The 26,238-nt window shown below is 36.2% G+C and overlaps 1 protein-coding gene across 12 annotated transcripts in view; it reads left to right on the top strand.

Annotated features, from left to right (window-relative positions):
* The window catches only part of Pld1 (phospholipase D1), a 233,157-nt gene that overhangs the window by 169,964 nt on the left and 36,955 nt on the right, over positions 1–26,238 (top strand). For 11 of the 12 annotated variants that reach the window (XM_023562262.2, XM_063227160.1, XM_063227169.1 and 8 more), the window contains 3 exons: positions 1,677–1,765; positions 13,554–13,667; positions 16,379–16,428. In XM_023562262.2, coding sequence (XP_023418030.2) covers positions 1,677–1,765; positions 13,554–13,667; positions 16,379–16,428 — 253 coding nt within the window. Of the gene's footprint in view, positions 1–1,676; positions 1,766–13,553; positions 13,668–16,378; positions 16,429–24,818; positions 25,768–26,238 lie in introns of those variants that run through there. The other variant, XM_063227170.1, reaches the window with a different exon arrangement.

The raw sequence follows: 26,238 nt of genomic DNA, 5'->3' as shown, positions 1-26,238 counted from the left end.
CATAAATATTTCCCTTTTTTCTAGCTCTTCTTCCCCATCCAATAAAACAAATGTTTCAGGGGAACTGGATTAGCTGGGAAAAACCATCCTAGCCATTATCTCCTTCACTTGGAATCTTGTCTCTCCCTGCAACCTCCAATGCAGTGACGGTTCAAAACTAAAGGCAGACAGCAAAGAATTGAAGCTTTATTTCTTAGGCCTGAAAAAAAAGAAAGCTAAGTAAAAATATTAGCAGCCTAAATACAATGTGATATCCTGGATGGGAGCTTGCAGTATATACAGGACATTAAAGGAAAAATTAGTAAATTCTGTATAAAAATCTAGTAAGTTTATTAGCATTATTAACTTTGTCAGTTATGACATAATAAAGTAAAATTTTAAGGCTGACTCATCTATTATCTAAAATCATTTTGCTTTATCTGTTTTTACCAGTACTAATATCAATTTTCTTCATTAAATAAGGTCAAGGATGGCGAGTACATATATCTGGCTGTAGACATAGACCTAACAGATATTCCTCTGGCCAGGTTATGTGATTAGCATATGATCTACTCCTCCAAACAGGAAGTAAAGGACTGCTGAAGAATATAAAGCTTCTTCATAATATGAATTCGGGGTAGAGGGAAAATTATGCTTTGGCTGCCACTGATACTTCAGTTTTTTGATGCCTTACAGCAAACCACAATCTTAAAAGAGTTTCTGTATGATATCTTCTATAAATCTGTGTTCTGGAGCTATTTTGCAGATTTGTGTACTTAAGTGAAAAAGCCTGTATAGTAATCAAAATGATAATCCTGTAAAAGGGTGATACTCATATTTTGAGTTATTGCTTCTATATCTTTGCACCTCAAAATGATTAGCAAACACTACTTTGAAGTAATTATTAGAAATTACAGAAAATTCTAACGGTCTGCGATTCCGAGCACATGGTATTCATAATATTTTTCTCTAATTTTTAACATTCTTTTATGTAGTAAAACATTCTTATACCATTATGATAATGTCAGAGCTGGTTTTCTAATACGTTTTAAAAATGTTTTATAGATACACAAATAGCAGAAATACTTAGGGAAATATATTTCTTTTTTCCCCATTTTGTTAGTTTACTTATGTATGCACCATACTTACAAAAGGGTGCACCATACTTACTTAAGATAGAAGTTCAAAGATAATCTGACACCCAAACCAAAGAGTCAAGATAAAAGCAGATATAAAGATATAGTGGAAAAGGATGGAAAGAAATAGACCAAGTCTCTGCCACCTACTTTGCTAAAAAGTAAACTTAGCATGGGATATATGCCAATAATATAATAGTAATAGAAGTTTTTAATTGTAAGCATTTACACAATGTGTGAATTTCAAAAAACCTAATTTTAAAATGTTCTTAGCAATCTAAGGATATAACCTATATGCTCTCATGGTAAAATAATAATGTGGCTTTCTACTTGACTAGGATGCTGTAAGTGACCAATGATTTAGATATGCATGAGACTCAAGTCAGGTGAGGGACTTTATTGTATCATTTACTTTCCTGGTGTGGTTTCAGTGGTCAGAGCATACCGCATGAATATTTAAAAAAAAGTCAGTGCAACCTTCATTCCTTACCGCATTTTCCTTATACCAAGAAGAGTTTATGTTCTGCTAAGAATAATTGTCCTATTTTTTTTTTCTCATAGAACCAATTTTTTATAAGCTGTGCTGATGACAAAGTTGTGTTCAACAGAGTGGGTGATGCCATTGCTCAGAGGATCCTGAAAGCTCACAGGTAAAATTTCTGGCATTTGAGAAAGTAAAATACTGGGCAAAGTTGTGATTCCCAATATTCTTGTATTTACTACTCAATTGGATTTTAGATGCTCATGTTTAAAGTGCTGTTATTTCCTCACAGACTTTAATGTGCACAAGCCAGCAGTATGTTATTGATTCCTTTCATTTGAGTCAATTTCTAAGAACTTTTGAGTCCATTTTGGTGGGAATGAAATATATATAATGGTTTTGTGTTGGTGGGAATCTGAATTCTTTCAGACCGCAATCAGTTTTTCCCGTCTAGTCTCTTTCCACACAGGAAGTGTGTGGTTTGATTTATTTAATGTTAGACAGTGAGTTCATTTATAAGCAAAGCAAAATAGATATAACCGTTTTTCAGGGATTATATTTAAATTCTTATTTCTGTCTTGTTTCTTTAGCTCATAAGATTATTTTTACCAGGTTTATTGAGATAGAACCCTCATACTATATAATTCATCCACTTAAATGATACAATGCAGTGATTTTTAGTATATTTATAATTGCACAATCATTACCAAATTAATTTTAGAACATTTTTATCACCCCAGAAAGAAATCTTATACCCATTAATAGTCATTATCCATTCCTTCTTTTTTTGTCTTTTTTTCATTTTTATCGGTACCGGGGATCGAACTCACGACTGCCTGCTTGCAAGGCAGGTACTTATGCCGCTGAGCTAAATCCCCAGCCCCTATCCATACCTTCTTAGTCCCTGATAAAATTAGTCTATTTTTCCTGTGGACTTTTTTAGTCTGAGCATTTCATAAAGTGGAATAATTTAATATGTGGCATTTTATGACTGATTTCTTTCATTTAGAATGCTGTTTTCAGGATTTATCTATGTTACAGCATGTGTCAGCATTTTATTTCTTTTTATTGAATGTGCGTATACCACATTTTATTTCATCACCATTCATCAAGAACTGGTAGGTAGTTGGGTTTATTTCACTTTTTGGCTATTCTGAATTACATTACTATAAACATTTTGTACTAGTTTTGTTGTTGTTTTGTTTTGTTTTTTTGTATTGAACCGTACATTTTGGGAAAAGGCTGTACCACTCAGCTCTATCCTCAACCCTCTGTACTGATTTTTATGCTGATATATTTTAATTTATCTAAAGGTGAAATTGCTGGGTCTTATATTAACTCTATTTGACATTTTAAGGACTTTCAGACTATCCTCTAAGGCAGTTATGCTATAGCATACCTTCTCCCAGGGTCTGAGAGCTCTAAGTTCTCTATATCATTGTCAATATTTATTGTTAGCTCTCTTTTTTTTACATTACAGTCACCCTAATAGGATTATTTCAATTAGTATCTCATTGTGGTTTGAACTAGAATTTCTCTATTGGCCATTCATTGCTTGCTTATTGACCACTTAAATCTCATCTAGGGAGAAATGTCTATTCAGATCTCTTGCCCGTTTTATCATTGAGTTATTTGTGTTTTGACTACTGAGTTGAAGAGGTTTTTTTGGAGATGTTCTGAATCCAAGTCCCATATCAGATACATGATTTGTAAACAGTTTTTCTTATCCAGTAGGGCTTTTTTTTGACGATGTCCTCTGAAACATAAAAAGTTTTTAATATTGATAAAGTTCAATTTATTGATATTTTTCTTTTATCACTTGTGTATTTGGTGTCATAAGTAAGAAACTACCACTCGGTCCAGGATCATGAAGATTTCTGCCAGTTTTCTTCTAAGATTTTTTTTTTCTTCTGAGAATGTAATGATTTTTGCTCCTATGAGTTTGATTCATTTTGATTTGTTTTTGTTTATGATGTGTGTTAGGGATCAGCTTAATTCCTTAGCACTGTAAGAGTTGTCCTAGCACTATTTGTTGATATTTTTTAGGTGAATTGTTCTGGCACCCGAGACAATTTATTTTTATGGTTGATTTTAGCTCTATATAGAAGTTGCACATTGAGCAAACAAAACCATCATATTTTATTACTTTAAGTCACTGAATGCATGAAGTGTAAAATGCCAAGTATATACACATTTGAGGACTAAAGCATTTTTTACCCATAAGTGTCTTTAATATCTTTCTTTCACATAATATGTGATAAATTTTAGACTTAAAAGACATGAGTATCAAATATTTTATGTGATTCACAATATTTTATGTGGTTCAGATTATCTTATTGATTCCTTATAACTACTCAGGAAAGTAGGTCACCTAGTAGTAATTATTATATTGTTATGATCTCTATTTTTGGCACTGAAAACTTATTACTGTATGACTTTTTAGACCACTAGCCACTATAGGCAAAAACAGCTTTGAGCCTCAGCCTTTGGACTTTTGACCCAATCTCCCCCATCTCCAATAACTCCATTTCACAGAAGGAAGGGATTAAAGATAATTTGGGGTTTTCTAAGGCTGAGGCAAGTGAGTTCTACCTTTGCTGTCCCCTCTTTCTCTTTGACCAAGTCTTGGGTATCAGCTTCTACTAGCTCGTAATGACGACCTTGAGTGAGGGAGGTCCCTTTGGGCTATGTAGAACAAAACCTAGAAAATCTCTTGATTGTGGCTAACCCTCCCAGAAGCTGAGGGAGTGAGTGCCTGTCTACATTTTAGAGGATGTGTGGTAGATCTGACTTTTGATTGCACATCAGTCACCATGAGAACTTTGCAAAATTGCAAATACATTGATTCAACTCCCAGGTAATAGAGCATAATTTCTTGACATGGGGCCCAGGTACCTGATTATTTTTATGCTACAAAGGTGACTCCAAAACACAGGTAATTTGGTTTAGGACTAGTTTGGAATAGCATATATGACCATGTAGAATAATGGTGGTCTGTGCTTTTACAGGTTAACCTTCATTCTTTGCTTTTATAGAAACTTTAGAAAGTCATCATAGGATCTATTCCCAAATGACTTTAAAACAGCCTGTTTACAGTTAAACATATATGTATACCCGGAAATTCCTTACATCCTTGCCAATCTCCTGACTCTATGGGGGTAATTTAAATTTAGTTTATAAAATTGCATTATCTTTCTGTCAACTCTTATGTTTCATTTATGCAAGTGTGCCCACTTTATCTATGAAAACATTTGACAAAAAAGAAAAGTACGTGTGTGTGTGTGTGTGTGTGTGTGTGTGTGTGAAATTGAAGTAAGTCACAGGAATACATTGACAGATTAGTTCAATAGACTGAGCAGTGACTCAAATTTTAGAACTATGATCAGCTAATAAATAGGATAGAATAAACTTGAACTTCACTCATCTCCTCTAGTATATAGCTTAACAAGCTGTAAGATTTATTTATAAGTGTATGAGAGCCTGAAAGGATGTTTTTCTTTGCCATACTAATTTGCCTTTAAACTGGACTTATAAAATCATGAAATCCTAGCATTTCAGGACTCTAATGAACTTTGAGATATTTTCTGATTGAATATTTCTCAGTGATCCTATGGGCTGCTTCTGAAAGTAAAAAGATATGTGATAAGATACTAACAGTTGCAAACTGTATCTCACACTTGGAGATTTATAGGACACCTTCTAGACTGGCAGTTTCAAGCTTACTTTGCAGAAAATGGAAAATGAGCCCATCAAATTTCAAGTTAGCTGTGTCACTGAGCACTGATATCTCAATAATTTTGCTTTCTTTGATAGTCACATGTATATCATGCATTTAGACTTTCAGCAGATAAACACCTGCATCCTGTAAATATATTTTCTGTTTTGTCATTCTCTGCATTGCCGTATTGTTCTCTCTGTCTTGTGTTAATTGCAACTGTAATTTTTTTTTTCGCTTAATAACTTGAAGTCTGTGAGCTTATATTCTGAGATAAAGTCAAGAAAGAATTAGAAAGCCATCTTTTAGGCTCCCAGTAATAGAGCACCGCCTTTTCACAACTTAGGGGCCATGATGAGCCATCCTTTTCTTTTTTCATTGGCTTCTTTGTTTTGTACTCTTTTGAAACTCAGAAATTCCCTGCCAAAGTCACATTCTTACCAACATGTATAATTTTGGGTGTTGTAAAAAGAATAGACTTCAGTATAAAGCAGTTGGAGGGAAATGACAGTATGCAGTTGGCCAGGCCTGACCAGGGAATGCAGGCCCTCTTCCAGGTCCCTCCTATTCCAGAGAGATCTGAGTCCTTAAATTCCCAATTCCCTCAACTGGGCAACATCTTTATTTTTCTGCCAGTGCTGAAATCTAATTCACAAGAGTCCCCTAAGCAATTTTCTCTGTTCTCTTCAGTTCCCCCTCCTTCTTTCTTAACAGCCATAATTCTTTACCAAAACAAGTTTTTGCAAAGATTTAGTGTTCTGATTCCTGACCCGGAACCTCAGACTCATGTTTATCCTGTACTGAACTAAGAACTGCTGGATGAATCACTGCAGAAAACAGCATATCTCTTCTGATAGGTAAAAGTGTCTTGGAGTCGAGGCCAGCTCCCAACCCACAGCCTGTCCTTAATGAGTCAAATGTGACCAGAGGTCAGGAAGAAAAATCATAATACAATGTCTATGTCTACAGATGAGTGTTCCTTACTATGTCTGAATAAACCACAGGGCAGGATAGGACCACCTGATTTGGGTAAGAACGTATTAAAACTCTTGTGATATAAGCACGTGGTTAATGAGGATTGTCTCAGGTCTTTGCTAATAATGGAAACAACATGTATGGTTTGGTGTTGGTAGAAAGTTGGGAAGTGAGCTAGTCCATTTCACACTGTTACTACCAAAATGTTGACGTGTGTCATGAAAACAGGCTGTTGACTTAGAATATATGCAGCTTTAGAAATTATTCTAACTTGTCATAGTTCCTGTAACTGTGGAAGAGTTACCATCTGCCTGTATTTGGGTTAAATGGGAAATACACACTGGAAAATCTGAAATTATTGTGAGAACAGATATGTGGAGAGAGCCTGGTATGCAACCTTTTGAGTGTATCAGTCTCCTTTTCTAACACCATTTCTTCATTAACAAAAAGAATAATAATAAATATCTGAATATATATGAAGGCGGTTATACATCATCCAGTTAGTGTAAGAAATTATTATAGCATTTCCAAGATACTCGTCACTTGGAATTATGTGTTACACACCATAGATACAAGTACAGATGAAAAAAACCCTTGACATTAAAATCAGAATTCATAGGCATGCCAGAAACAGAGCAGTTTTAATTAAAGAGCTGTTTAAGCATTCTTTATTTTAAAACTCCTGGATGGTTGCTGCAGAATAAGAACAATTTGCTTCCATTCCTTCCCCCGACTCTCATAGAAGATGCTGGCACAGGACTGGTACATTCTGTTTATAGAGGCCATACTACATTTTGAGATTCTTCATTATTGATAGGCTAAGACGCTTTCCAAAACAATAAAGTAAAAAATATCTTGCAGTGTAAATGTGAATTCGGTGCAGTTTTGTTTTGTTTTAGACTCTGTATACTTTATTTTTCTTGAAATGCATATAAGCTTTTTAACTGAAAGCTCTGGTTGTTGAATGAATACAAATGCTACCAAATACTTCTTTGAGTCTTTCCTTAAAGTAGATGCGTTTTCATTCTTCATTCAGTCTTGAAGTTAACCTTATGGGGTTGAATGCATAGTTTTTTCAATTCTAGAGATGATGCAGACCAAAGTGAGGTTCAGTAACATACTCAAATCACATATCCATTAATGGGAGAGAACTAGAACTCAAACCATGTTTTCAGGGTGCAGGTTGTGCTCCTCACCACTAAGGTACAAAGCTTTCCTCATTTCTAAGGAGGTAGAACTTTTCTAATGTTAAGCTTCCCAGAAATCAGTGGGAGATGTCTTACCTTAAAATTTAAAAATGAGATAAATGCTTTAATTTTAAAGCAATTAACAGATAAGCATTCCTTAGATTTAAAGAATATCTGTATCCTCTAATTTCAGACCTAGCTGAAAAGGTATATTGGGCATGTTAGAGAAAGAAATTTTAAACTAAAGACAATAAAAAGAAAAAAAAAAAAAAGACTTTATGCCAGTTGCACATTTTTTTTCTAGTGGAGAATCTTCCAAATCCTGTAAAATTCCTAGAGAAGAGGTTACACTGGGGCACAGATGACAACAGATCATGGCCAGAGTTTTCATTTAGCTCATTTAATAGCTTTTATTCTGTTCCAGAATGGTCATTTCAGAAGATTTAAGATGTGAAAATTAGCAGAGCAAGGGCCAGCCATCATTTTAAGCCTGAACAAGTGCCCTGGCAGAGAAAGGAGAGAGAGGGAGAGAGAAAAAGAATGGAAACAGCTAGGTCAAACTGGGAAAGGTTTAATAAGGGTTTTGTAGAGTCTTATTTGAGACACCGAAGGGATGTGCCTGCCAAAGGTTATCAACTCCTAGTCAAGGTCAAACTGGGCTAACCCAGCATTCCTTACATTCTTGCATTTAAAAGCATGGCAAGTTTGCAAAAGATAAACAATGAGAAGAACTCTATGTGTTTGTTCACAATATGTAAATATCATCAGCACACATATAATAGATCATGAGTATTAGATAGGGCCAACATTTCTAGTGAGCCAGCAAATATTTTAGCCAATTCCCTTAGGTACAGATGAGAAATCTGAAGCCCAGAAAGATTTATTGCATTTTAAAAGATTTTCCAAAAACACAAAATAAAAGGAGTATGTCCCAAACCACCCAGACACTACAGATCCAAGTCCATGTAACTGATACCATGCTGGCATAATATTTTTTCCACAAAACCCCCACTAAAAGCCAACCACAATTATTCTTATTTCTGACAGTTTTCATTGCTGTACAATCTACAACGTTGAAAGGATTTATAGACACTTTTGAAGTTTATGGTAATGAAATATGACCTGTAATTCTCAAAAAACAAAGTATCTTAACACTCGAGAAAATGTTGAGGCTTCTTGGGACTTTCTTATAGATCCTGCCTCATTATGAGTAGACCACCCCCTCTCACAGGAAGGTCAAGGTTGGGGAGAAGGAGGGCTCTGCAGGAGAAAAAAGCAAGAGGATGCTGAGGCCTATCAAAATAGGAACCTATCTACCCAAGGAATTGTTCTCTGCATTTAAAGATGCAGGCAGCATCTCAGCAATCACAAATTGCAAAACTATTCATTGTAAAAAGCTACACTCTAACCACCCTAAAGTCACTTGTGTGGTAGACAACTTCAGTGACTCCCTTTGAATCCAAAATAATTGCTGTGACTTTGACTACTTGGAGACTCATTTCCTTATACTGATATGTAAAGGCTGGCTAGGGTATTGCCTCCTGTTTCATTGGCTCTGAGTATTGCAAATAAGGCTCGCCCAGGTGCTAATGTGCAAAATCTATAGCCATCACACAGTTCTGTTTCCTTGCTTGGTACTCTCCACAATACAGGATTGAGCTGGCTAGATGTTAGCTCCAGGAATGTCAACTGGGTACAGCCTCAAGATAAGAGGCTGTGACTCCCCAGGGCACAAGAGTTTGCATGTCAGAAACCAAAGCCTTAGCCCCCCAAAACAATTCTACTGTTACCTTAATTGGGCTATGTAAATTGATTCTTCTGCATATCTTTATCTCTGCAAATTATAGAGCTGCCATTCTTGCACCTGGCCAGCCAGCTCAAGTTACTCAGTAATCCCTGACATCCTCACTATCCCTCATCCCTGAGCGACCCCTCCCTTTCTTCACAAGATTAAAAATGCTGGGAGAGGCCTATGTCCGCACTCCTCATGAAGATTGGATTTAGGACCCCTTGGCTGCCCTTAACTTGGAATATGCCTTTGTGTCTTTACTCTTGCCATGGATTGCACTGGTGATGGTAGATTGGAGTTGACCAGCTGGGATTCCAATAACGTCTCAATAGGATTATAAAATACATCTTTGGATTGTGAGGAAGATTAGAAAGAGGATTATAATACTTGGATGACTGAACTCGATATTTGGGTTTACAATAACTTGCAATTTCCCTTTTTATTCATGCATATTTCTACTTTCTATTGGATTGTTACTCCACCCACCGTAACTCCAATGAACTTCTAGTTCAAGTCCAATAGAAGACACTATAGTTTAGGTATTTCCTGATAAATGTGGCCCAATTCCGTGGTTTCTCATTCTTTCAGTTGTATCTTCTGTCAGTCAAGTGCTTCATCTCCAGCCCTGATAACCGATGATCTGGGGCCGTGAGTCTTGAGGGGCTTATAGATCTTAGCACTGTGGCTTGTGTGGATTCCAGCCTGTGCTTTCAGTGTTGCCTTTCTGCACTTTCTCCTGGTGCCTCCCCAGCGTGTGGGTGACTGGACCGACTTTCCACATACTGTGGAGTCTGCCTAGAAACGAGACCCAGCTCATCACGTCTCTCATAGCTTAGCATTCAAAGGGAGTGAGATCTGTCCTGATTTTTTTCTGGAGCTCTGTTTACGTAAAAAAAAAAATCCCTACATCATCGCGTGCTTTATTATCCTCCTGCCTCAGCAGGAGGATCTCACTCTGATTTCTTTCTTTCTTTTTTTATTCTAGTTTCTTAACTCTGAAAGGTTGACATCTTTGGTGAGGTTCCACCCCAGCAGCAATAGGGTATCAAACACAGAATGTGGTATCAAGCACAGGATGGTGGATATTAATATATTTGAAGGAAAAATGCTTTCATATTTATTAACATCAGTTGCCACCCTTGTCTTGTTGTTTAATGACATCTCTGCATTGTGCCCCCTTTTTATTGGCGTCAGAAGCATTTTGCTGCCGAGTTGTCACACTAGCCATTTTTAGTGAGTGCAAAGTGGTTACTCCATTGGGGGGCTATAATGTAATTTAGTTAATCATTCTTCCTTTATTGGATATTTATTTCAGATTTTTAGCTTTCAAACATAGCATTGCCATAAGAGTTAATGAATTTTCAAAGAAAACTTAATAAGAAACTTGAGAATGCAGTTTTATAAAGTTGTTCTGAACACAAGTGGATAATGTCATTGCCTGTCTGTTGGGCAGTTACTGGTGACTTATTGCCTGCCACCTCATGTTGCTTTTAATACCATGAATAATTTTGCACAGTAGGAGTTCAGGCCCTTCCCACAATCTCATTGCTGCCATTTGCATAACCCCAGTGCTGTGAGATCTCGTGCTAAGGAGGCCACAAGAACCTGTGCAGCTGAGCGTGTGTGGCTTGAATCAAGGAGTTGATTGGATGTGTCTGACACAGTCTTCTTTGGCTCTTAAATTTTATACTATGAGCATATGTTACCTCTTGTAAAGTGTAATTTATTTGGTGGATCCTCAAGACACTAAACAAAGAATGACCCAACAATCCCATTGTTGAATATATATATAAAAGAACTGAGAACTGGGACTCAGACTGTAAGCCAAGAACAGTAATGTTATTCACAATGGCCAGAAGAGGAAATGACCCAAGCAGCCATCAACAAATAAATGTAGTATCTATGTAGCGTGGAGTATCATTCAGCATTAGAGAGGAAAAGAATTTTGAGACATACTACCACGTGAATGAACCTTGAGAATGTTATGCTAAGTAAAATAAGCCATACACAACAGGAAAATTTGTGATGCAAATTCTTAAAGACAGAAAATAGAGATTTGCATTGCTTCAGGGAAGGGAAATGAGATAATTATTATTTAATAGTTACAGAATTCCTGTTTGGGCTGATGGGAAACTTTTGGAAATAATCTTGGTGGATGCACAACTTTGTGAATGCATTTGGTGGTCCTGAACTATATACTTGAAAATGGATTAAGTGGCAAGTTTTTGTTTGTTTTGTTTTGTTGTGGTTTGGTTTGTTGTTGTTTTGTTGTAACTGTTGTTTTATGAGACAGGATCTCACTAAGTTGCCCTGGCAGCCCCAAACTTGCTGTCCTTCTGTCTCAGCCCTCTGAAGACTGGGACTACATGCATGACTCCTATACCCCAATACTGGATATCATTTAAATCTTTTTCCTGCAACAAAAATTCAAACAAAATGTAATTTAAGAAAAAATTTCCATGGAGCCTACCCTCTTCTTAACAGAGGCTTCCCCACAAACAGACATTGTCATCACCCAGCCCTGTCCTCCCAAAGTGAGCAATCCCGAATGTACATTGTCCACCAAGAGTTCTCAGCTTAGCACTGCTCAAAATAGAAAGCTATGCGGACAGCCTCCCAACATTTCAGAGGGCTTATCCCATAGCTGGCCACAGATGTGGGTATCACTGTCACATAGAGTGCAGAGGGTGCCGGATACACTTCCTGGTATGTACTGTGTGTGCAGTGCATGGGCTGGAAAGACCCAAAACTGACTGAAGATTCAGGTGGCTGAAGGGAAGGGGTAAGAGTGGGGTGTGCTCAGGCTGACAGCTGGTGGACTGTAGCTCTTTAATAGGTAGGTGCCTCTGAGCAAAAGGCCTTCATCCTCCATGGCTAGTGTGGGGATATGGAGGATCATATCAGATGGAAAAAGATTCTGGAAAGGCAGATGAAGCCAAGTGGTGACCATTCCTAAATGTCCAGTTTAACCCATTTGGCCTTTAAACTGGCTGAGGGGAAATCGCTTAGTATTCTTTCTGTTCTCTTTCACCCTCCCGTTTACCATTTAGTGATTGGGCCTTTTATCTTATCTAACAGCCAATTTGGGCATTTGCTTTTTGTTTGTTTCTAACTCAAACTGTGTTTGCCATCTAGTGGTTAATCCGTGCCATTGCAACAAGCTACTTAAAATCTCTCCTTTCTCTGGCTCGCAACCTCCAGACCCCATGCTGAGGACAGCCACTTCTGCCCTTGATGTCACATTCTGCACACCCTGATACACACATGGATGGCCCAGGTCATCAGGAATGAAATCTGAATCCTCCAAGTAGTCATAGCAGTCACATGAAAGAAACAATGTGGGTCTGGGGAATGTGGGGCAGAGTCAGACTTGAAAATGAAGCAGTAAGTGAATAGAGAGCTCTCAGGCATCCTGGTGAGATTTGTTGAGTGCCGAGGGCACCATGTTCATTTTTGAACTTTCTCTTCCTGTGTGTCTTATAAATGGAGAAAGGGACTTCAACAGTTCAGGGCTTTAATTCAGGTGTACTAATTAAAGCACAAGTATTCACATTTCTGAGTCTCTGAGTGCATGTCAAAATAGAGGCTATATTTTCTTCTGTTATTGTATCATTAAGTAGAGTCCTTTTCCTTCAATAGGTGTCACTAGTCAGTTGGGAGAATGGGCCAAAAAATACTGTGTTACATTTGTAGGGGATTTAAAACTAACAATTAGTGACTCTGAATTCTTGAAGAGCCTCAGGAAACGTTTTGCTGCTGAAACCTCAGAATTCTTAAAGACTAAAAACACTGGAATATTGGAAAAGACTTAAGTGACTACTTTTTGCCCGGAGATCTGGGCTGTGGGAATCTATTTATCCAGTAGCTAGACATTGAAGGCCTGCTATTTGCCAGGCTCTCAGCTAGGTACTACGGATATAACATTACATATCTAGCTAATAAGGTGGCATTGTTTTCAAAACTGTTATAACCCACTCCCAGGGCCCCACTTTCTAGAGAGCTAAGGAAGGCTTTCTTACACTGAATTTTATTTTACAAAGGCTATGCTGAAGAGAGAAAGTTAGTGCTGCCAAGTTGAGCACATTGTTCAGGCTGTGAATTGATAGCCTGGATGCAGCTCCTGGCCTTCAGCCCAATAGCACCCCCAAGCACCAAAGAAGGGGAGAGTATTTTGTACAGAGCCATTCACTGTGTCTTTAAAGCCATGTGAACTTCTTGGCAGTCATTTTAAGTGTTGCTTTATCATTTTTTGTTTTGTTCTGATGAATTTCTGTGCATCTGACTTTCACAGGGCAGGCCAGAGGTACCGGGTGTATGTTGTGATACCCCTGCTGCCGGGATTTGAAGGAGACATTTCAACCGGAGGAGGAAATGCTCTGCAGGCCATTATGCACTTCAACTACAGGTGCCAAAATGCAAAACAGTCTTTTCTGAGCTTTCACTCAAGCTGGGGAAGAGAACGGCGTGTCTACGCATCCGTTCAGTGGAGCATTGCACAAAGGAACATTTCTGTTTAGTTTACTCTCAACTCTTGTCCTGTTTACTAATTGATAAAGTTCAAATGGAGCTTACAGTCATAAGCAGTGGGCTTAAGATACATGGCAAGTATAAAAGAATCAAAATATTTGCATTGTATGTTTGCTTTTTGTCATATGTATATCAGTTAAAATTTGTCTTTAAATCACTAAGTAGTAGCTGAACTTTCCATGTTCTATGATAAAATTAAATACCTAAAATATTTAATTTTATCAATTATTGGTCCTGAAAGTATGTAAACAATTATTTATTTACACCAATTATTTATTTACACACGATATGAGTGTATTTTATTACAATTCTTTTTTTAAATTTGATTTTAAAGAGAATAAAACCAAACAAAATGAAACAACAAAACCAGTAAAAATAAAACAATGAAAGTGGTACAGGAATTCACAACAAGGTAGAAAATCAGCAATGGCTACCATAATGCCTCATGTTATCTTTAAAATAGCTGTCCATACCATCAAACATAATAAACTCAAACAATACGGAACAGAATAAAACCAGTTGAAACAAAACAATGAAAGTGATACAGGATTTTAGACCAAGAGAACAGAGAATCAACAATGGCTACCACAATGCATTTTTTATCTTCAAAACCGCAGCGCTTTATTACGATTCTTTAGATAGCACTCTTTACCAAGGTTGGCAATATTAACCTTAGTTAGAAAATGAAATTTTCTTTAATTTCTCTGCTACATCTTTGTTAAAATTCTGGAAAAAGTGGTGAGCCCTATACTTGGGATTTGAAAAACTCAAGTTACATATTCTCTCACCAAGCCACACTTGGGTCTCCCTGAGTTTCAAGTCACATGGCAAAAAGGTGGGAGGTGCCCCCAGGTGGGCAGTATAGAAGGTGACAGAAAGGCACCCTGGACTTCTCCTTGCAGTAGGGAGGGGAGTGGTGAGGCCCAGACCAAGTCCACTCCTGTTTTCAAGCTCTGCCTCGAGACAGAAGAGCTAAGTCAGAGCAGAGCCCAGACCAAAAGACTTGCTTTCACTAGCTCTTGTTTTCTTAAACCACCTGTGATTTCTTATTTTGCTACTCAAACCTTTTTGAGAGGTGAAAGGGGAATATAGGATCTTACATAGTGCTCGCATTTATGAATCAGAGAAGGGCTCAGGGGCTTGGTCCAATTGGACCGGGGCTCGGAGTCCTGCTTGCACTGCTCCCCAGCAGTAGCCCCAGAGAGTCTGAAGGTACAGTCTGAGTCAACATGGGGGTGGAAGTTTTCTTTTCAGCACTGAATATTGAACCCAGGGCCTTCACACTAAGCCACAGTTCTAGGCCTTTTTATTTATTATTGGAATATAGGGTCTCACTAAGTCACCAAGTCACCCAAGCTGGGCTCAAATGTGCAACCCTCCTACCTCTGCTTTTCAGAGTGCTGGGGTTATAGGCATGCACCGCCATGCCTGATTCCGGAAATTTTTAAAAAATCTTTTTGCTTCTGAATGACTTTTCAAGTTTGTACCTGTCTTTCTCCCAGAGTTTCAACTAATCATTTTCCTTGTTTGTTTCTCCTAGGGTATGACAGAACTTTTATTGTGCTTTGATCTATAGACTCGGATTGAAGATTTGCCCATTTCTAGTTATCTAATTTATAACTTGACACATACACCTTTTCAAGTATTTAAGTCCATTGACATAATGTTTTAACTGGTTTTTACCTGCTTCATTTGCCATTCTAATATTATTCTTGGAATATTGTCAGTTATAATTATTTCCTATGACTGTTTTCTTGATCTCGAACCAGTTGAATGAAGTACATGCTTGGCTTTTGTTCAGCAACACAAACTATAACCTTTTATTATGCAAAAAACATCTCTTGCTGCCATCATCTTTAATAACATCAGCGTTTGCCAGACATAACTATATTTTTAATTACTTTCATAGAGCAAACAGATGGAGCATAGACTTTTTGTTTTTTTAGTCTTTAGAATTCATCAAATATTATCAAGAGTCTTGAGAAACAAATCATTAGCAGAGTCACTTGACCCTATACTTTTAAAGGGGTTCGCTGACTATAGAGACAACCCAATATAATAGTCTCCTCTATTCCTAAGTTACTCTGTTAAGGGTTTGCCTTTTTCATCTCAGAAAGAAACACGATTCTAGAAGTATTCTTATCTCTTGAGGCATTCTAAAGTTATCTTTGCTATCACCAAATTTTGTTAGAAGAAAAGCTCATTCATAACCCATCTTTTAAAAATTAGTTTCTTGGGGGCTGGAGATTTAGCTCAGCGGCATAAGCGCCTGCCTTGCAAGCAGGCAGTCGTGAGTTCGATCCCTGGTACCGATAAAAAGGAAAAAGACAAAAAAAAAAATTAGTTTCTTGTTCCAGAGTCTACCATCAATTTCATAACTTGTCCCTCTACTCACTTCAAAACAGCTACTTTGTTGTGCTAGTTGTATAAGTGATACTCATTTTTCTTTTTAGATTTTTAAAATGTGCATATCATCTTCTTGTAGAAGCACTTGCCCTGTGTTTACCTAGGCTAGAATTTTATTCACCACAGATATTGCGGTTGGAACTGTTTTGAAACCTGCATAATTATTTGTTTACATACTTTCAGGACCATGTGCAGGGGAGAAAATTCCATCCTTGGACAGTTAAAAGCAGAGCGTAAGTAACTGTCTTACTTTTCTTCCATGTTGTTTTTTTTTTTTTATTATGAAAATGAGACACCGGTAATCCTTAATATTTTCACATCATGATTATAGAACTATTCACAGAAGATTCCCCACAAAAGTGCTCTACTGAGATAAATTGATAATACTCTTTAAATTACCCAAACTAATGTTCAAATGAAGACACAATGACTTAGGATACATAGGTAATAAAAATGAGTGACTCCATAATTGTTATCTATTTGTTTACATAGTTGCTTTGATAATAACAACTAATACTTGTAAGGCAATTCACAAAGACTGTACTTGCGTATTCTCTGCATATTCTCCTCCACTGCCCTAGAGAGCAGGCTTGAGTCACTCCTGCTTTAAAGATGTCACTGATTATTGTCCTCCTTTGTATGCAGAAACTTGGAGTCTTTATGATACTTTTTGTGTTTGGTGGAGAAACCTATTACAGAACCATTTAGCACCACTAACATTCAGCTCACCTTTGAGAATATTTTCCTAAAAGTAGATAAATAAAGTGTGGGGAACCCATAGTAATATGTTTCCTCTCTAACTTTCTTCATCTTTTCAAAATTGCGTTCTCAAATGTCTCCATGATCCTCCTCCATAGCTCTTGATCCAATGTGCTATAACTTCAGTTTTAGTCACCTATACCTCTCGGGATTATCTCTAAGTCTGGCACAGGGTAGTTGCTCCGTGATGTTCCAGAAACCTGCGCCATTAAGTACAAAGTGTTCCACACTGGAGTCAGAACCAGCTTGTTTGACTTCCAGGTTAGGCTGGGTCCAGATTATAAAAACAGCCACATGAAAATGACTAGTTTTTTACCCAGGAGACGCAAGATGGTGGAAGTCCCCAAAAGGGCATTTATCGAAGGTTTGCTTCTGTTGGTAAACAGGGTAGAGAAGGACTAGTGGCACCCCAGGGGTAGGGAGTGCTGGTTTTGGACAAGGAGGGCTGTGGAGGAAAGCTCGAGTCCTCGGGAGCAGGAGAATAAAGGAGCACTGCATAATTCTAAGAGCTTCAGTCCCACTGACCTGGGAGAGTAGTGCTCCCATGAGGTCTGGAGAGCCTGGAGAGCCATTAAACCCTGTGATGCCACGTATATGACCTTCAGGTATATAAATACCCCACTTGGCTCTGGAGAGAGGCATTATACTGGCATCCTTCTAAAGTGGGGTGCACTGGATGATGTTTCAGAAGGTGGGAAAGAAATATTAGACTTTCTTAGGTATGCATAGTTTTAAGGAGTTTGGATATCAAGAACAGCAGAGCAAAAATCTCCCCAAAATATACTCCTGTGTAAAATAGCAACAAAAACATTGACAAAAATGGTCAAAATCAACTTTTCAATCCTGGAAAGTAATAAAAGGCTTATAACAATCCAAAAACTGTTTAGTTAAGACAAACAACTGAATTTTGGCAAAAGCAGCAAACTTATGGCATTTTTTCTCACCACATATTCATTACCCTCTTCAATGCCACGGTGGTCTTCAAACCCCACAGCTCCGCAGTCACAGTGTGAACCAGCGCACAGTTACATCGGAGGAGGAAGGTGGAGGTGCCCACTGGCCCACCGCATCCCTAACAGTGCTCAGAGTACTGGCATTATTCGACTGCTCTGGCAGTTACGTTTACATCTCCATTCAAGGGACCTGCATTAATTTCACCTGGTTGGCCTTGCCCACTACAAGCTATTTACCTACATGTGTAGAAGTCAATTAGCAAAAAGTACTTAACATCACAGCTGCCTAAGGTAGTTGAGCAAATAAGAAGTTGAGCAATTCACTTAAAAGGAAAACCTGAGGAGGTAGAATCCATCCCATAGTTGGCATTGAAAACTCGAGCATATTTCTATGACTCAGAAGGGTTACAGGTTTGTAAAGGGCTATATGACTGCCCAAAGCTATGCTCACACTCAGGAAAGGTAAAGCAACGTATTTCCAAGTAACCAGATGATCAAAGAAGATGCTGCAAAGGATAGTAGAAAATGTTTTGAGATGAATGAAGATGAAATAGAGTATCAGAACTTGTGGGACATAGTTAAAGTGGTGCTTCAAGGGAAATTTATAACTATGCAAATTTATATTGAAAAGAAGAAAAATCTCAAATTAGTAACCTAACCCTACATTTTAAAGAAATAGAAAAAGGAGAGCAAACTAAACCCAAACCAAAGAAAATGAAAGAAACAATGGAAATCGAAGGGAAAAATAATTAAGAAAATTAAAAAAAAAAACAATAAGGAAAGTCAGTGAAACCAAAAATTGGTTTTTGAAAAAAGAAATCAATGAAATTAACTTATCTTTAGCTAGTCTCAATAAAATGTTTTCCTAAGTAAAAAATAGAGACAACTCAAAAATCAGGAAATAAAAACCAGTAAATCTTTCAAAAACAAAAGGATAAGAGAATATTATGAACAGTTGTATGTTGAACAAAATAAATGGAAAAATTCTGATAAAGACAATTTTGTAAGAGTTCTCCAGAGAAACATAATAAGAGTAAAAAGAGGAAGAGTGGGAAAGGAAGGGAGAGAGGGGAAAGGAAGGGGGGAGAGAAAGAAAGAATAAAGAAGAAGGAGGAGGAGGAGGAAGGAAGGATTATTTTATTATAAGCAGTGGGTTCACATGATTACAGAGGTTAAGAAATCCTGCAGTCCTACGATCTTTGGCCTTTGAGCTGCGGTGATATTATCCAGGGGTGTAATTTGGGTCCAAGTCTGAATGCCTGAGAAACAAGGGAGCCAGTGGAATAATAAATTCCAGTTAAAGGACAGCAGGACAGTATCTCAGCCAAAGCAGGAGGCAGGAAGCAAAAGGTGCGAGTTCCTCCTTTTTTCTATTTCGGACCACACGGGGTTGGATGATGCCAGTTTACTTTGGGAAGGACCATTTGGTTTACAGAGTCCTGTAACTCAAACCTTAACTTCATCTGGAAATCTGCTTACAGACTCACCAAGAAATAATGTTTAATTTGGGCATTCCTTGGCCCAATCAAATTGATAAATAGAATTAATCACCACAGAAACAAAATGCTAACACTGATCCTAGAAAAAATGGAATCTCTGACGTGACCTATAACAAGTAAAGATATTTACAGTACTTCTGTAAGGAAAATTCCAGGCCCAAATGGCTTTGTTGGTTACTTTTACCATTCACAAAGGAATCACCAACAAGTATGCTTGGCCTTTTCCCCAAAAAATAAGGAGGAAGAATTACTTCCAAGCTCATTTTATAAGGGCCAGTAGTATCCTGATACACAAGGAAAATCATTTAAGAAAAGAAAGGTCACACCAATATTACGTATAAAATGAACAAAATTACTCAGTAAAATTCTGCCAAACTGAATCAAACAATATAAAAAGATTATGAATCCTGACCAAATGGAACTTACCCTAGGAATACGTACTTGATTTAACATCTGGCAGTCAATCAGTGTAGTTTACCATGTTAATACAATAAAAGGCAAATACCACACATAATCACTTCATTAAACACAGAAACAACAATTGGCAAAAACTAAAATCTTTCATGAGGAAAAATAAACAAAAACATTCTACAAACTAGAAATAACTGTGAACTTCTCTGGCCTCATAAAGGGCATCTGTAGATACTGTCCACTGGCATCATGCTTAATAGTAGAAGACAAAAGGTTTTCCCTCTATGAAGAGTAATAGGGTGAGAATAGTCATCTCAAGAAACATTATAATGGAGCTTTAATTTCTTTTTAAAATTTTATTTACTTACTAGTACATCTTTGTAGTACATAATGTTTATGTTTCCTATGTGTGGTTGGTACACATACATAACACATCTAAAATCCCTTCTTCGTCTCTCTTCCCGCCTTTCTCACCCTCCTCCCTCCAGCATTTGATTCCCTTCCCCTTTGGAAAAATCTGTCTCCCTACTTTCCCTTATCTAGCTTTTAAAAGGTGATGAAAGGGAGGAGTAAAACTCTTTTCAGGAATCACAGAATCTTGTGAACAGAAAATCCCAAAGAATTCACACATAGATGCACTCACAAACGTGATTGAAGATAAGAGTCAAGATAAAAGATATAAGCTGTGTTTCAAGATACAAAATCAATAAACAAAAAATCATTTCTATATTCACTGGTGAGTAAGCTAAAAATGAAATTAAGAAAGCAGTTCCATTTACAATCACATCAAAAGAACAAAATAGGAATAGATTTAACAAAAGAAATGGAAGGTTTGTACACAGAAAATTATAAAAATTTTATTGAAAGAAATTAAGATTCAAATAGAGGAAAGTTTTGTGTTGGTAAACTTGATGATTCAAGATTACATTATTCTTCAAATTAATTTATATACTTCAGCACCATCCTTGTCAAAAATCTCCACTATTTTTTTTTTGCAGAAATTGACGTGATAATCCTAAAATTCATGTGGAATTTCAAGACATTTAATATTGACAAACCATCTTGTATAAGAAGCACAAATTAAAATAATCACACCTCTGGTTTAAAATCTTATTTCAAACCTGGGAAGTAATAAAAACTGTGCTAGTGATAGAAGGTCAGATACATAAATAGGATGCAATCACTAATTCAGAAATAAACCCTTTTGATTATGTCAATTGAATTTCAATAGAGATACAATTCAGTGGCAAAAGGGTAACCCTTACAGTGGTGCTGAACAAGTGGGAATCCATATGCAAGGGAAAAAGGTTGAACCTCTACCTCATACCATACAGAAAAATTAATTCAAAATGGATCAAATGTGAAAGCTAAAACTTCAGATTTTTTAAAGGAAAACAGGCATGAGTCATTGTGACATTAGTTAAGCAATGATTTGTTAAATTTTATATCAAAACTATAATAAAGCATGTAAAAATACAATAGGTAAGTAGAATTTCACTAACCAGAAACTTTTTGTGCTCTGAAGAATGCAATCAGGAAAACAAAATATTTCACAGAATGAGAGAAAATATTTGCAAATCATTCATATATATATATATATATATATATATATATGGTTTGGGATAGTATCCAAAACATATAAAGAATGCTTATAATTCAATAATGAAGGGAAAATTAATCTAGTTTAATGATGGAAAAGAGATCTAACTAGATATTTTTTTCCAAAAACATAGACAAGTGTCCAGTAAGCACATGAAGAGATAGTCAATACCATAGTCATTACTGAAATTCAATCAAAATCACACTGAGCTTCGTCTTTCCCACCCTCTAAAACAGTTAAAATAGTAAGTATTGACAAATGTGGAGGAGCAGAAACTTCATACATCATTGTTGGAATGAAAAACAATACAGCATCTTTGGAAAGTTTTGGCAGTTCCTCAAAAGTTAAACATAGAGTTACCATATAACTCAGCAATTCACCTTAGTAATATATTTGAGTATTGAAAACATATGTTCACACAAAATTTGGACATGAATGTTTATAGCAGTATTATTCAAATGTGGAAACAGTCCAATGTTCACTAACTGATAAATGTATAAACAAAATGTAGTATATCTAATCATAATAATGCTAGTGTTTTTTATGCATAAAATGGAATGTACCAGCACCTTCTATAATGAGGATGAATCTTGAAAATATGCCAGATGAAAAGGCTACATATTATATGATCCCATTTTTATGAAATATTTCAATGGTAAATTCATGAAAATAGACTAATGATTGCCAGCGCCTGAGAGAAGAATAGAATAGTCATGACTGTTAATAAGATCGGATTACGGAGGTGAGGAGTGATCAAAATGTGTTAAATTAGGTAGTGGGGCTGGATGAAACACCTTATGAACATGCTTTTTAAAAAAGTCTACTGAAAAAAATCTACTGTTTATTGCTGTGTAGGAGTTGAAACCTAGGCAAGTGCTGTACTACTGAGCTGCCTCCCCAACCCTGAGTTGTACACTTTAAAAGGGTGAAATTTATTACTTTAAAATTTTTGGTAAAATATACAAATATTATAAATTTTTAGATGTTCTGGAAGCTTTAAAAATAATGACTTACACTTTGACTACATCTATGTGATGCATCTGTCTATCTATATATATATATACACACACACACACATATATACACATATTGTGTTATATGTTCAGTAATTTTTCACTGATGGTCTGCTTAACTTATAACTCTTTTTACATCACCAGTATAACAAACACTTCCATATGTTGTATCTCTTTGTATCCGGACAGAATATTTACTAGAGCAGAATCTCAGTCTCTATTTTCTAATGACTTATAAGTACAATGACAGTGGATGGCCCAATCCATAAAAAATACACTGATGAAACAAAGTTGAGAAAGCCATTCAGTGCTGGCTGGCACTGGCTTGTAAAAATGCAAAGGTGGGGTTATAGAAGAATAAAAAATCAAAGCAAGCTTATTATTTCGTTTCTCACCTGTAAAAATGTCCTGGGCTTATTATAAAGCATTTTCTTTCTTTCTTTCTCTGGTCACTTTTGCTGCCTTTGCCATTCAGGGAAAATAAATTGGTTTTTAACACAAGAAGCAATTTTCATGGTAAGCCTGCTTGTGAAAAGATTTCCAAGTATCCTGGGAACAATTCAAAATAAAGTGTCTAAGTGAGGAACATGTTTGCATTCTAAGCATAGAGAGAAAAAGGTTGGTTATATAATGCTCCTTTTCTGAAGTACAAGGTTATATTGTTGGCTCTGTTTCTGTTACTATGTAGTGGGTTTTAAAGATATCAATTACTAGCCTCTAATTGGATAGAGAAATTAATTCTTTACTGTTTTAATTATTTAGAGTAACGAAACTGCTGCTGTGAGTTTTAAAATTCCTGAAAAGCAATCCAGCAGCTATTAAGGAATAATTATCTGATACTTCAACCTTTAGAAACTGGAAGTCTAGTTGAAACCATTTCTATAACATGTTTATAATTTTTATGAATTGAAGTACTTTACCAGTCAAATTAGTATAATCTAATAATATAAGGGGCAGAGGTATTCAGTTAGGGTTAAAAATGTGCGTTTGCCAAGTCCTACAAGTTTTTTTAAGTAACAAAAGCCTATACTAACTCTTGATATTCTTTCACAAAATTTCCCTGTGAATGTCAAGAGTTTATTGTACTGAAATTCTCTTCTTTTGAGGTACACATGTATTAGTGTTAATAACGGATACATCCTGTAGCCTGTAGAAGTCTGTAGATTCTCAGTCACCTCTATGACATAATTTGGAAACTTCCCTGATATTTATCTATCTCTAAATTCATATTAATAATTATATGTCGCCCTGGATTGCTTTATTTTTTAAAGGCACTTATTTTTCCAGGTTTGTATATCCTCAAAACCTAAGTTAATACCATCAATTTTATGTGTATAGATATAGAACCTGTTTTCATTATTGAGTATAGTTCTGGTCAAAATGTATTCTTAATTCACATGTACTCTTTCCAGATACAGTGCAGGTGGGTTCATTCCCATCATGATTGGACTCATCCATGGCATTTAGTAGCCACACTGTGTCACTTAAAATGTCTACTTTCAGACTCTGAACTATTTTTACCTTTTTTTAGAGCCAGTTAATCGGCACTGTTAGCTTCCTTCTGAAAGCCATTTTTCACAAAGAAATAATGTTCTTACCACTGTATGAAGCTTCTCATGGGCAAGGATAAGTGGGAAATGGTTGTGGGCGTCAGCCAGTCATTATTGCTGATCTTTAAAAAAAAACTTCAATTTTGAAATCATTTCAGACTTACACAGCAGATTCCAGGATGGAGAAACCGTTGTGATTTATCAAAAGATGTCTTTCTTTTGTGTATGCTTATGTCTTGATTATGTTGCAAATTTTTCTTTATAAACTTTTAGACATATTGTTAAGTTTAAATAGTTTATCTTACTAGCCAGTATAAATGGAGTTCTTTCTGTGATTCTGTAAATGGTTACCATTTGTATATATGAAAGCTATTAATTCATATATGTGAATTTATGTTATTGTACTTAATTCTTTTCTTATTTGAGATAATTGAAGTAAACGCATAATTGTGTCAAAAGTTTTTCAGCATTCATTGAGACAAAGGATTTTCCTCCTAAATTGGTCAATAAGATGTCTTACATTAATGCATTTCCTCATATTTGCATATCTGGAAACCATTTTACTTAATTGTGATGTATTGTTGTCCCATGAGGCACTCGCTGAATAGTTTCTACTAAATCAGAATTCTGGGAATTCTGGGGATTCTGTGACAGAATGTCACAGGAATTTGCTTTAAACAAGTCTTACAGAAATGGTCCTTCTGCATGTCAAGAATCACTGGCTTACCAATTACTCAAGGTGGGTGGGAAATTGTTACAAAGATATTTCTTTCAGTGATGACTTTGCTCCATGTTTTCTTCAAAATGCTAATTTGAGTTTTAAAATTTTAAATTCTAGGTGACAAACTGGATATAGATTTTACAAAAAAATTAAAGACTGAAGCCTTATCTGCCATTTGATATTCAGCCATTGATACGTTCATGTATTCTGCTTTTTAAGCACTGTGTAAGAATGAAGATACTAAAATATAAAAGACCAGTTCTTATACTGTTGCAGGAGAAATGGAAGATTATATAAATATTTGTAAAAATTAGGTATTGAAGTAGAAAAATTTTCCAGGAATTTTATAGAAATGAGGGGCTTCAAAGAAAAAAATGTCCCCCTTTTCTAACCTTAGAAGACTTTAAAGGGACAGTGATGCTTCGAGCAAATCATTTTCTCAATGATTTGCAAAAATATCATTTACGTGGAATTTTTTAGAAATTCCTCTCAGATACGATGCACTAGTATATCAACATATCAATTCAGTAAACACAGCTATTTAAGATTACTACAAAAAGTAAAGTTGATCTGTAAATGGAATTGTTAAACTAAGAATGAATTCTAAAATGTTCAAACTTATTAGAAACAATGATATCAATCATAAAATACTGAAATGAAAATTTCAGTAAATGGAGCATAAATTACTACTGGTTCTGTTACTATGCTTCATATTCTCTTAAAGAAAAAAAATAGGCTTATGCCCTCAATTAGAATTTGTGATGGTTTGGTTCCAGTCCATGTATTCTTAGTATTAGACTATGCTTATCCAGGACAATTGCTATGTGGAAGAGAGACCATAAAATCGTACATTAACATCCATGCTGGGGTAGTAATTGTGAGTTGGCTTGGTATAGAATGTATTTGTTATCACATAAATGATGCTCATGTAGAATGAGAGGGCAGCATTTTAAAATACAGCACTTGGGGCTGGAGATTTAGCTCAGTGATGTAAGCACCCGCCTGGCAAGTATGAAGTCGTGCTTTTGATCCCCAGTACCAAAAATAAACATTATTTGAAGTCCAATAGTGCTTTTATTCTTCATTTTGATTGGTTTTAGTCTGTCTTCAATTATTTGATTTCAGGATGTATAAAGGTATGGGCAGCTATTTTGAAGAAAACACGACATGATGGTAGCCTTTATTGATTTCCTAGTGTCTGGTTTTGAAAGCCCTTAAGGCTCTTGTTCTTTTGTTTCGATTGCTTTCATGCTATTTTGGATTGTATTAACTTAATCATGTGTGAAGGTATGGACAGCTATTTCGAAGAAAACAAGAGACATTATGGTAGCTACTGTTGATCTCCTGCTGTCTTTTTCTGAAATCCTGTATTATTTGCATTGCTTTACTCTGCTCTGCTTTGTTGTATTTTGTTTTGCTTTGCTTTGTTTTGTTTTATTCTCTTTAAAATAAAAAATAAACTGATTAATGAAAAAGTAATGAAGTGCAATACTGGTAACCCGTGCTCTGACGAAATTTTCCTAAATCAAGTAGAGTA

The sequence above is a fragment of the Cavia porcellus genome, unplaced genomic scaffold (assembly GCF_034190915.1).
Source record: "Cavia porcellus strain 051 isolate PalLab524CR breed Dunkin Hartley unplaced genomic scaffold, mCavPor4.1 scaffold_17, whole genome shotgun sequence".
NCBI lineage: Eukaryota > Metazoa > Chordata > Mammalia > Rodentia > Caviidae > Cavia > Cavia porcellus.
Note: the sequence above shows the minus strand (reverse complement) of the source record. Positions and strands in the feature narration are given on the sequence as shown.